The sequence below is a fragment of the Xenopus laevis genome, chromosome 9_10S, assembly GCF_017654675.1.
Source record: "Xenopus laevis strain J_2021 chromosome 9_10S, Xenopus_laevis_v10.1, whole genome shotgun sequence".
Classification (NCBI taxonomy): Eukaryota; Metazoa; Chordata; class Amphibia; order Anura; family Pipidae; genus Xenopus; species Xenopus laevis.
The window spans coordinates 94,125,186-94,137,739 of record NC_054388.1 but is presented as its reverse complement, the minus strand read 5'-3'; the positions used below and the strand labels follow the sequence as shown (position 1 = coordinate 94,137,739).

The window sequence follows — 12,554 nt, the reverse complement described above, 5'->3', positions numbered from 1 at the left end:
TTTTACATTCAGCTCCCTTGATAGCACTATGCTATTTGCACATCCCCTATGTCCGTGTACAGTTGCACAAGCTGAACTTATTGTAGGTTTTATTGCACCCACACTTGCTGTTGATGCCGGGATCTTGCTGAGTGAGTCAGTGCCGCAGCAGATAAATTCACAAAACCTATGGCTGCTTCATTAAAGTGATACCTACAACATTTGGATATATCCCACTATGCTGTGGGGCTGTATTTTATCTGTATGGACTGCCTATTTTGTTACAATAGGAAGGAGAGTGGTGGGTGCAAAAAAAATAAAAAAAGTGGGGGATACTGCAACAGAACCTGATTCAAACAGCTGGAGAATGAACACAAACATAAGTAACAATGGAGTAATTTAGGGGTCAGGGCACATGCTCAGATCTCCTCTTCTTTGTGGCGACTAATCTCCCTGAACTGCCTCCCGCTGGCTAAAATGTAAACCGCTGGTGGGATGACATTCGGAGTGCTTCGTTTTCCCAAAGTTTTTTGAATTTTTTAACTTTCTTCTGACTCGTTCCATCTTTCAAATTGGGGGTCAATGATGTAAACAACTAATGCTCTTTAAGGCTACACATTTTACTGTTATTGCTACTTTTTATTACTCATCTTTCTATTTTGGCCCCCTCCTATTCATATCCCATACTACAAAATAAAGTAAACCCAATAAGTTGGTTCTGCTTCCAATAAGGATTAATTATATATTAGTTGGAATCAAATACAAGCTACTGTTTTATTATTTAAATACAAAATTTATAATATTAAATTTGGTTCCGTTCACTATAAATTACCAAAAAGTGAACGCCGCTAATTAGAGCACTGAAAATCTTATACATAAAGCTTTGCTGTATGGTGCCTATTGCAACTCTAGTGGGCAATTACAACATTCCCATAAAGACAACTCACCCGAAAAAGGTGGTGACCCGGGTGTGAATACCCCGGGTCCTACTCCTGGGAATCACAAATGCTTAAACCAGAATCGCGGATAATTTATCAGAAGGAATTTATCACGGGTGGCCCAGGTGCATCGCCCCAAGCCCTTAGCGGTAGGTGAGTCACGATCAGTAGAAAAAGTTTGACAAGCACTCCATTCACCCTTTCGGATGCTTTTAATATGTAGAAAATAAAAATTGACTTCTTTTATTTCAATGGTTGAATGGAGTGCTCATCAAACTTTTTCTAATGTTTTATTATTACAGAGAAAATGGAAATAATATTTTTTTAAAATCTGGATTATTTAGATAAAATAAAGTCTATGGGAGACGACCTTCCCGTAATTCCAAGCTTTCTGGATAATGTTTCCAGATAACAGATCCCATACCTGTAATTTTGAATAGAGACTGTTTCAGACAAATTTTAGCCCAAAACCGCACACCTGCAATTTCATTCATATAAATGACAGGTTGCATAGAGAGAACAGATATATAAACCTCCTAGAGTATATTTCTCATAAATTGTCTGTTGTTCCCCTGGTAATGCCCTGTTCATCCCTGGCAATATTACAAACAGTACTGTATGTAGTAGTGATGTACAGGCTGGCCCAAAATCTGCAGGACCTACGGCTCAGGCCAAGTTCGGCTAGGGTTCGGCTAGGGTTGGGTGAGGATAATTAGGGTTGGGTGTTAGCCAACCCACACATCACTAATATATAGATATCGAGCACAGAAGGCATTTTTAGAGATGAGGGTTACAGGAGAAAGCCATTAGGTTTTTATGTTTTTTATTGAAAACTTTACAACAAAATACTATAATTTAGTCTAACATTACACTCATACAGAACTTCAATGCACGTAGATAATCCAGGAATCCATATTTAAAGTCTATGCGAATATCAATGACAGGCCCAGAGTCTCTCAGCCCCAGATGGTACTGCTTAGCGCTGTCAGCTTGCCCCTAGCAAGCACTGTGAGCAGGGCTTGTTTGGTTTATCATTAAATTCTTTTGTTTAGAAATTGCATTGCTCTGACCCAGGATCGGACTGGCCCGGCGGGAGACCGGGAAAAAAACTCGGTGGGCCCCCGCTGGGCCAGACCCCTCTGCCAATCACCTGGGCCTTGCTAAAAAAATCAATATGCGACGCCACTTCACGCATGCTCACTGTGCGGCTCCAGCTGTGCATGCATGCTGGCACTGCTCTGGCTGCACATGCGCGCCGGCACCGGGGGGTCCGGAGGGGGGCCCTGGACAGCAGTCCCGGTGGGCCCAGGGCCCCCCAGTCCAACCCTGCTCTGACCTTTGCTACAGAGCAGCCTGGTCTTACTGGGACTGAGCTGCTGGAATCAGGGGACTTAACTATAGAGGAAGCAGAACTTGCAGCTTTAGGGGGGCCCAGAACGTATAAGGGGCCCCATGAGGCCCAAATAAAGAGCAATTACAACATATACAGTATTGGTAAAACTGGACAACATGTGGATATGTTGGGGGCCCTAGAATTAATTTGCTGTGGGGCCCAATGACAACTGGTTACACCACTGGCTGGCATTCATACAATTCACTTAGCTGCCCCCACACACTGATCCGAAAGAAGGAGGTCATAAGCCGTGTACAGGTCTGTCTTCATCTGGATTCCATGTATCATTCATTCAGAACTGGACATCTGGGTATGGTGAGGAACTGGGGTACAAAGGGCCCACAAGGAAGGAAAATTTAGGATCACCACTCTCTCTATCCACCCAATTTGATCATTACATCCTCTTACCTGCTCCTGTCCTCTCTTCCCTGTCCCCATTGCACTTCTTTACATTCCATTTGTTGTTCCTTTTCTCCCATTTGGCCATTCTGTTCTCTACCATTCTCTGTTTCGATTCACTGTACCGTTGGGTTTCGTACAATACCCCATGAAATTCGTACGAAAAAAACATGCAAATCGAATCGATTTTTTATAACAAAGCAAATTTTCAGGAAAATGTAATAATAAATAAGCATAAAAAACCTGAGCGGATTTGATCGGAGTTTGTAGCAGAAAATATTGAGATAAATTCAGACTTTGATAAATAACCCCCTACATGTGTTTTAGTAGAGTCAATTCTCAGTATTGTCTATGGCAGGGTATTTCGTAGCTACTAGTAGCAGCTACTTGTTGTGGCTACAAAATGCCAAAAAAATACTCTGCCATAGATAATAGTGGGAATTGCCTATGCTAAAAAAATAGACCATTCAATGCTATTGTCTATTTGGTAGCTGTGACAAATAGCTGCTACGAGTAGCTCTGTGTGTCTTCACCCTTACTGATGCCTTTTTATAAACACTCTCTCCTTTGATAAAGATGGAATCCTCTGCACTGCATGCCAAGAAAGAAGATCTTCTTAAATCACTTTTATCTCTTAATTTTATGTCCATTTAATTGTGGAAGAAGAAATTTTACAAGCTTCTTATCCGTACGTTGGGGGAATGAGTGTAATTTGTACAAATAAATGCCGGAATTAAAAAATAAAAGTCAGATAAAGCGGCGAATTAAACTCAGCTGCAGTCTCTGTAGCAACGATGGTCTCACCATAAAAGTGTCCCATGATTTATTAAGCAATAAATGTCTAACGCCAAATACAATTCTTACTAGCCCATCCACAAGGCCCTGCTGATATCCGACCTATATTTTATTTATTGTTATGAGAGCTGGTCATTTAATTGCAGCTGTACGAAGATATTTAGGAGAAAATACTATTTCTATTTAAGGGGGAAAATAAATATTGGAGGATGCATTTGTCACTTATAATGGTGGTTGTCATATGCGGATTGTGTTCAATGCTGATATGTAATTACATCTATTATAGTAACAATGATTCTCAGTACAGTAGGTATGGGACCTGTCTATACTAATTCACTAAAATGCGTTGTTTCGTCGTGGGCGCGAACGCTGGTGACTTTTCACTAGCGTTACTTCGGCAATGCGAGCATTTGATAGTGAAGAAGCGCTAGTGTTCATTTCTGCCTCGCGAAATTTCACTAGGGATCTTGCATAGGGCTGGGGATTTAAAGTTGTATGGACGTCTGTTAAATATTGGTGCAAATACTTACAAATTACACTTTTTAAAATGTCCAGGGAACCTTAATAAAGACAATAGAGTTATTTTAATGCCCTAAACATGTGCCCATTGTTAAATTTATGTTCCATTTGTTTGCAAATGTAGTGGGAAAACCAATTACCCAAAAAAAAGTTTAAGTTAGGTCTTTTGCAGGCAATCAGACTGAAAAAAGGAAACAACGCCAGCAGTTTTTGGACTTTGATGCATTTTCGGCTCACGGAATATAATGTAAGTGACAGAAGATTGAGGAAGATCTAGCTACTTTAATGCACTTTGTCTGGTCTGAGGTGGCGAAGGCAATTCTGGCGAAAGAGGTAATGTTCAGTAAAATTGGCACTTTAGTGAATTTGAAGAATAAAGTCCATTTGCCAGAGTGAATTGTCTGGCGATAGCGTGCAAATGACCACTAGCGCCTTTCTCTTTCGCTAACGAATTGGCGTCTCGCCCGTTAGTAAGTTGGCAGTGTCCCTGCGGGCGGTGATGCTAGAGAATTGACGCTAGCATTAGCCACTTCGCCTTTGGTAAATCTGCCCCTTTAAATCTACTAAAAACTCATTTAAACATAAAATAAACCAAATAGGATTGTTTTGCCTCCAATAAAAAGACAGATATTGAATCTGTTATCTGGAAACCTGTTATGCAGAAAGCTCCGAATTAAGGCCGTCTCCCTTAGACTCCATTTTAACGAAGTAGTCGAAATTGTCAAACTTTTTAAAAATGATTTCCTTTTTCTCTGTAATAATAAAACAGTAGCTTGTACTTGATCCCAACTAAGATATAATTGATCCTTATTGGAAGCAAAACCAGCCTATTGGGTTTATTTTAATGTTTACATGATCTTCTAGTAGGCTTAAGGTATGAAGATCCAAATCACAGATTTCACACTGTTATCTGGAAAACACCAGGTCCCGAGCATTCTGGATAACAGGTCCCATACCTGTACAATGTACTTTTTTTTTATTTTTTTATTACAGAGATACAGTAAAGGAAATCATTCTAAAAAATGTAATTATTTGGATAAAAAGAGTCTATTGGGGTTTCCAGACAACCAATCCCATACCGGTCAATATTTTATGTGAGTTTATTACATATGGTGTCTCCCAGGCATTATACAGCATGGCTGGGCTTCCTGCACTGGGATATACAGCATTCCATAAGTGTCTGGAGAGGTTAGACAGATTCTAGTGTAAATAAACAAATTATTTGCTGCTGAATTCTTACCATTCTCAGAATATATATAATCTCTGCTCAAAACTGCCCTGACACCACACATCAAGCCTTACTTCCTTGAGCTGCACATGTTCTCTGTCTGGCCCATTAACCACCTAACCATGATTGCCCATAAGTTATCACAGGGAGAAGGAAGTTCCTCAAAGACTGCACTGAATAGTACTAAATGCTGAACAAATCAAGTACTGGTGTTCCGCTGAAACGTACACATTTTAAACCCATATTCTAAGGTAGCTCATTTTCTTTATAATTATTTATAAGCAATTGGTTGTAAAGGTTTTGCAATGAAGCATCCTACATTTTCCAGGCTGGTGTCTCAATATCACAGATTTACTGGGATTATTACTTTTAAACATACAGGGCTTCATTTGCCATTATGTGGTGGAGGGCCAATAATAGAAGCCACTCCCTGTTTTTAGACCACACCCACTTTAAACCACATCCATGTTACCACAAGACCATGTCCACATTAATGGTGGTAGCATACCAAAAAACCAAATGGTTGATGTTCACTGTAGGGATATCACTCATCACTCAAATGTGAAAAAAGTTTTCATATTAATAGGAGCATAGGGCAGGCAGAGTATGGCATACACAGGGAGCATAGGGCAGGCAGAATATGGCACACAAAGGGAGCATAGGGTAGGCAGAGTATGGCACACACAGGGAGAATAGGGCAGAAAAAGTATGGCACACACACAGGGAGCATAGGGCAGGCAAAGTATGGCATACACAGGGAGCATCGGACAGGCAGAGTATGGCACACACAGGGAGCATAGGACAGGCAGAGTATGGCACACACAGGGAGCATAGGGTAGGCAGAGTATGGCACACACAGGGAGTATAAGGCAGAAAAAGTATGGCACACACACATGGAGCATAGGACAGGCAGAGTATGGCATACACAGGGAGCATAGGGAAGGCACAGTATGGCACACACAGGGAGCAAAGGGCAGGAAGAGTATGGCACACACAGGGAGTATAAGGTAAAAAAAGTATGGCACACACACAGGGAGCATAGGGAAGGTACAGTATGGCACACACAGGGAGCATAGGGCAGGCAGAGTATGGCATACACAGGGAGTATAAGGCAGAAAAAGTATGGCACACACACAGGGAGCATAGGACAGGCAGAGTATGGCATACACAGGGAGCATAGAGAAGGCAAAGTATGGCACACACAGGGAGCATAGGGCAGGCAAAGTATGGCACACACAGGGGGAATAAGCAGGCAGAGTATGGCACACACAGGGAGCATAGGGCAGGCAGAGTATGGGACATTTCAATAACAATTCGAGACTGTGCACTGAGCTGTCAAAATCGGGACTATCCCGGTTGGGAGGTATGGGACCAGGCTCTGTTTCTTAAGTGAATATGATAGGGAACACACACCTGGGGCAAGGACTGTAAAATGCTGTAGAAATATGACTATGAGCGAGTAGCATAGGGTGGCTGGGGCTTTGTTCACACAACACATAAACATGGCTGAACACATCAGGGCAGACAGAAAACATGCTGAAAGACAAACCAAGACTTCTGCTTCAAAGAAAAATACTTCACATGGGCAAGACAGAATTCAGTTAATATATCAAATTGAATTAATAATGTTCATTTTTGGTGTTAGTGGTCCTTTAAACAGCTTACTGCTTCTCAGAGTGGAAAAAATGCAGAAATACATTATGACTGGTGATGCATTTGGCAAGGCCATTAACCCCCTGGGAACGTGATGCTCCCCAGTTAAGTGCACTTCTTAGTGTTAAATGTGCTTGCCAGGATTTTTATTTTTGGTGACATATTTTTGTGCCTGTAGGAATACAGCGAATATCTCAAGGAAACAGGGTTGGTTTTGGTGCTGTGCTCGAAAGCAGAAGGGAATAAAGTCCTAGATCCAGACGCGCAGATAAAGGTTATTTTGCAGGAAGTTGCCCAATAAATGCAGAGTCAGTCTAGTTATTAATACAGTAAGTATAAAAGAGTCACTACACACAGAGCTCTACGGCCAGACATACACAATATAATCATGTCCTTTGTTACTGTGAGTAACCTGAACACCTGTGCCCAACTACCCACACCTGACTGGCAGCTAACATCACCACTGGGAATGCTAAACAAATTTTAGAAATTTTACAAAATTTTTTATTGGCCAATTAGATTTTTTTTACCCTACAGAAAAGTAATTGGCACTTCCTGCCCCCTACAAAAAAAGTGAAGAATATTTCATCACACTGTCCACTATGACATCATCATTTCAATATTTCTTCATCATTTATTTGCACAGAGATCACGGTTTCCTCCTACAGTAATTCATCTCTATGGCACTGATGGTCATACACCAAAAAAATTGGTTGCGCTCAAACTCTATCCCCCCCTTCTGTGAAGTTAATTTAATCGGGCTAATTGTTGCCACCGCTCAACCTGTAACTGGGTGGGCCCAGGTGCAGATGCCCCGCACCTTTCGCTTATTCAATTTATGTTCACAGGCATTCAAATATATGCAGGTCACGCGCAAAATTTTGATTTTACCGCAATCCCCAACAAAGAGGGGTCGTGCCACTGAGAATCGGATCTGGGCCAGTGGGGTCCACAAGAGCCTGGGGCCCACCGGGTTTTTTCCTGGTGTCCTGCCGGCCCAATCAGACACTGTTGCGCACACTTTTGCGGATCAGCAGACAGCAGTGGTTTTAAAAGGCTTTATTTCCCCAACAGATCACCTAACGCGTTTCATGTGTCATCACACGTACTCATAGGCATACGAGTACGTGTGATAACACAGGAAACGCATTAGGTGATCTGTTGGGGAAATAAAGCCTTTTAAAACCACCGCTGTCTGCTGATCCGTGAAAGTGCGCGCAATATTGGATTCTATTGGCGGATGGCCATGCCTATGAGTAAGTGCCCTGGGTAGGCACAAAATGCGTCGGACTATGTCACTCTTGGACCCTTTTGAACTCCACTGAATGGATACTGATTTCTCTGCTTTCTACTTGAGGACCATGACAAACACACACACCCTTATACTTATTTTACTTTTCTTAGAATTAGCCGTCTCTTTATCTGTGAGACAGAGAATACCCTGCCTTCCCATTAACCGCATAACGAAGAACGAGTCTGCAATCAGCTCTCTCCTCTACTTCTGCTCCATGTGTGATCAGCCACAAGCTGAGTACAATCTGCAATGTGTGACATTTCTGCAAAGCTGAGGCTTCTTGCGAGCACGGCTTCCTCTTTCATTTTAACACCATGGCAGTCACAGTGTGTTTATCAGGATCCCCAACTTTTTTTTTTTTTAATATTTAAATGCAGCTCACGGATGAAAAGAAAAAGGTTGGGGTATGTCAAACGTGATCTGCTCATCTTAGTTGTAAACTACAACTCCAAAACCACTGGCTTGCAAAGGACTATGGGAGAAGCAGATACTTGAAATATTCAGTATACGTTTTTTTTCTATTGAAATACTTTTTGCCCAGATAAGTGTTTCCTCTACAGTAAATCTACTGATATGTAATACATACTATATTGTACTTCACTATAAAATACTGTACTGTATTTCAATACACAATACTGTACTTTATATATTATGCAGGTACTTCTATTATACTGTACTTATATACCATACAAAATTGTAATAAATCAAAATGTAGTTACATACGATACTGCACTGTACTTTTAGTATAGTAAACTGTATTTATATACCATACTGTATTATAATATTTACTACGTGTGTATATATATATATATATATATATATATATATATATATATATATATATATATATATATATATATATATATATATATATATATAGATAGATATGTAGAAAGGCTGTGGCACACACTTACTGAAGCAAAGACCCAGGTGCTATATAGGTGAATATATATATATATATATATATATATATATATATATATATATATATATATATATATATATATATATATATATATATATATATATATATATATATATACACACAGGTATAGGATCTGTTATCTGGAAACCCATTACCCAGAAATTTCCAAAGTACGGGAAGGCCATCTGCCATAGACTTAATTTTAATCAAATAATTTAATCGATTAATTTTTCATTTTAAAAATGATTTCCTTTTTCTCTGTAATAATAAAAGAGTAGTTTGTACTTGAGCCTATCTAAGATATAATTAATCCATATTAAAAGCAAAATAACCCTATTGGTTTTATTTAAAGATTTTAAGAAGACGTATGGTATGGAGATCCAAATTATGTAAAGATCTCTTATCTGGAAAATGTCAGGTCCCATACTTGTACTATACTGTACAATAATAGACTATACTGTACTTATGCACTATACTGTGCTGTAAAACATGCAAAGGACCTGTTATCCAGAATGCCCGGAACATGGGGTTTTCCAGATAAGGCATGTTTCTGTAATTTGGATCTTCAAACTACTACAAATCATTTAAACATTAATAAAACCCAATATGATTGTTTTGCCTCCAAAACAAAGATTAATTATATCTTAGTTGGGATCATGTATAATGAACAGTTTTATAATTACAGAGAAAAAGGAAAACATTTTTACAAAGATGAATTATTTGGATATTATGCAGTCTATGGGAGATGGCCTTTGTAATTCGGAGCTCTCTGAATAACAGGTTTCTGGAGAGTGGATCCAATACCCGTATACTACAGCAGAACCCCCATTTTATGTTTTTCAGGGGACCAGAAAAATTTGGTGTAAAATTCAGGAAAATGTAAAATCAGGGAAATGTATTATGCACAATATACAGAAGGCACCACAAATAAACAATGCAAAATTAGGGGAAACTTAAAACGAGGTTCTACTGTAATTATCTGTGTGTTTCTGGATTTCATTCAAAAACATATTCTAAGAAATGCAGCTGACTCAGTGCTACCCTTAAGGTGACCATAGACGCAAAGATGCGCTCGTTTGGCGAAAATTGCCAAAAGAGCAGATCTTTCCCCAATATGCCACTGACGGGCATGGCTATATCGGGGGTAATCTGAACGTTCGGCCCTATGGCCAAACGATTGGATTATGATGAGAGCGCAATGGGCTCCAGCGGGACGGTCGTGACAAAATGAAACCTGTCCGATCGACCAAATGACCGATCTCCGCTGGACGAAAAATGTCAGGACTTGGTCCGAAAATCCTATGAATCCTCGATTCGTACGATAGGATCTTTGCGTCTATGACCACCTTTAGTCCTCCACAATACAGACCGCTCTATTAAAGAGGTAGATTTCCACATTATGGGAGTCCATGAGCAATTTCGCTGTAAAAACCCATATCTTAAAAGTAAGTTCATGAAGCAGAAAGGCACAGATGAATATGTCACAGTTTTTGCATAATTTGTGTTTAAGATCGCGTGGCCTGGATGAGAGATGCCCGTGCCCACTCTGTACTGCTGCTGTTGTAGAGCAATGTCTGATGTCTGTGGCCTCAGTTACAGCTCTAGAGCTTGTACTTCCTAATAACATTCTGATCTCACAGGCGGCTACAAAGCTGTCCAACTGAGTGTAGCAGCTGGGGAGGCAAGTTGGCATAAGAGCAAGTGGCATTTGTTTGCAGCTGTCAGAGCTTTGCCTGTAACTGCCATTTGTGACTGCAGACCCCTCTCTAAATGCCCCACACTGATCCGACTGGCCCCCAGGGATACCAGGAAAAGTCCCGGTGGGCCCAGGTGTCAGTGGCCCCTCATGCTGCTAAACATTGAGCCTATTACATGGTAATTCCCTATTTCTATGGAAAAAAAGAGGCTAAATAGATGGAATAATAGGTTATAGTATGTAAAGAAAAGAGACTAGGAGAATAGAGGTTGAGTGAGGAGAGGAAGAATAATAGTAGCGAGAGTGGCCCCTGGTCTAAGACGAATTGGTGGCCCCTGGTGAAAGGTTTTTGGGTGGTCCCTGGTGGTGTCCCAGTGCTACACTGAATGTACCTTTGTGCCACCAGCACTTATGTCAAGATCTGAAGCTGTGGGAAAGTCTGTGCCGAGCTCTGCCCCGTGCCCAGGTGAAGGTGGACGAGTAAGAGACAGAAGGGCTCCATTTAGCCGACAATAGTGACAATAGTGAGCAGAGTCTCGTCCTTACCTGGAGCCCCACAGTCAGCGCACACAGTGTTTCCCGGTCTCCCCGCCAGCTCAGTGACGGCTCTCTTGTTCCTTTCTTCCGCCATGCTGTCCGCCGACTCTCCTGATATCCCCTCCTCACTCTCCGACCACTCCTGCCTCGTACTCAGCGCTAGTCACACGGGGTCACAGCAGGGAGCGGGTCGCGGGTCTCATTGCTGCAGGTGCAGTCGTCTCGAGTTCAGTCACAACAGCCGCCTCCTCTGTGTCTCCCATTCAAAGCGGACTCTCCTCTCGCAGCCCCTGACACTGCTCTGGTTCCGCATTTCTCAACGTATCACAAGAAACTCAAGTCGTGACCGGGCGAACTCTGCGCCCTCTGCTGTTCCGCCTTAGTACTGCAAGGCTCGGGCTTTTATATAGAGACCACACATGAGATCACTACAGAGTGGAGTCAAATGCACAACAGGCACTTATTGAGGCTTCACCTTTAACTTAAAGGGCATGTAAAGGCAAAAAAATAAAATCCCATTTTTACTTTCTTTAATGAAAAAGAAACCTATCTCCAATAGACTTTAATTAAAAATTGTGTACCGTTTTTATAAGAAACCTGACTGTATGCAGTGAAATTCTTCCCTCATTTACTGCTGTGAATAGGAATTGTCAGATGGTCCCTAACTGCTGAGCAGGGAAACAATCATATTTATGAACAGCAGGGGGAGCCCCTGCCTTACTTCCCAGCCATGCAGAACTCAAGCAGCTTTGTTTATGATGATCCCTAAGCAGCCCAGACCACACTGAGCATGTGCACAGTCTTAGTCTTGCAAAGATGTTTAACAAAGTTACAAGATGGTGACCCCCTGTAGCCAACTTTGAAAGCATAAATTATTTGTTTGATTAGGCTTGTGGTGCAGTAAGTTCATGTTTATATTTAGTATACAAAATACAGCATTTCTAGCCTTATTCTATTTTAGACTTTACATGCCCTTTAAAGGGATACTGTCATGGAAAATATTTTTTTTTTCAAAATGAATCAGTTAATAGTGCTACTCCAGCAGAATTCTGCACTGAAATTCATTTCTCAAAAGAGCAAACAGATTTTTTTTATATTCAATTTTGAAATCTGACATGGAGCTAGACATAGTGTCAATTTCCCAGCTGCCCCCAGTCATGTGACTTGTGCTCTGATAAACTTCAATCACTCTTTACTG

The 12,554-nt window shown here is 41.0% G+C and overlaps 1 protein-coding gene across 1 annotated transcript in view; it reads right to left on the bottom strand.

Moving 5' to 3' along the window:
- Positions 1-11,688, bottom strand: part of adap1.S (ArfGAP with dual PH domains 1 S homeolog) — a 92,701-nt gene extending 81,013 nt beyond the window's left edge. The window contains exon 1 of the mRNA XM_041578813.1: positions 11,366-11,688. Coding sequence (XP_041434747.1) covers positions 11,366-11,450 — 85 coding nt within the window. The 5' untranslated portion in view covers positions 11,451-11,688. The remainder of the gene's footprint in view (positions 1-11,365) is intronic.
- Between the last annotated feature and the right edge of the window lie 866 nt (positions 11,689-12,554).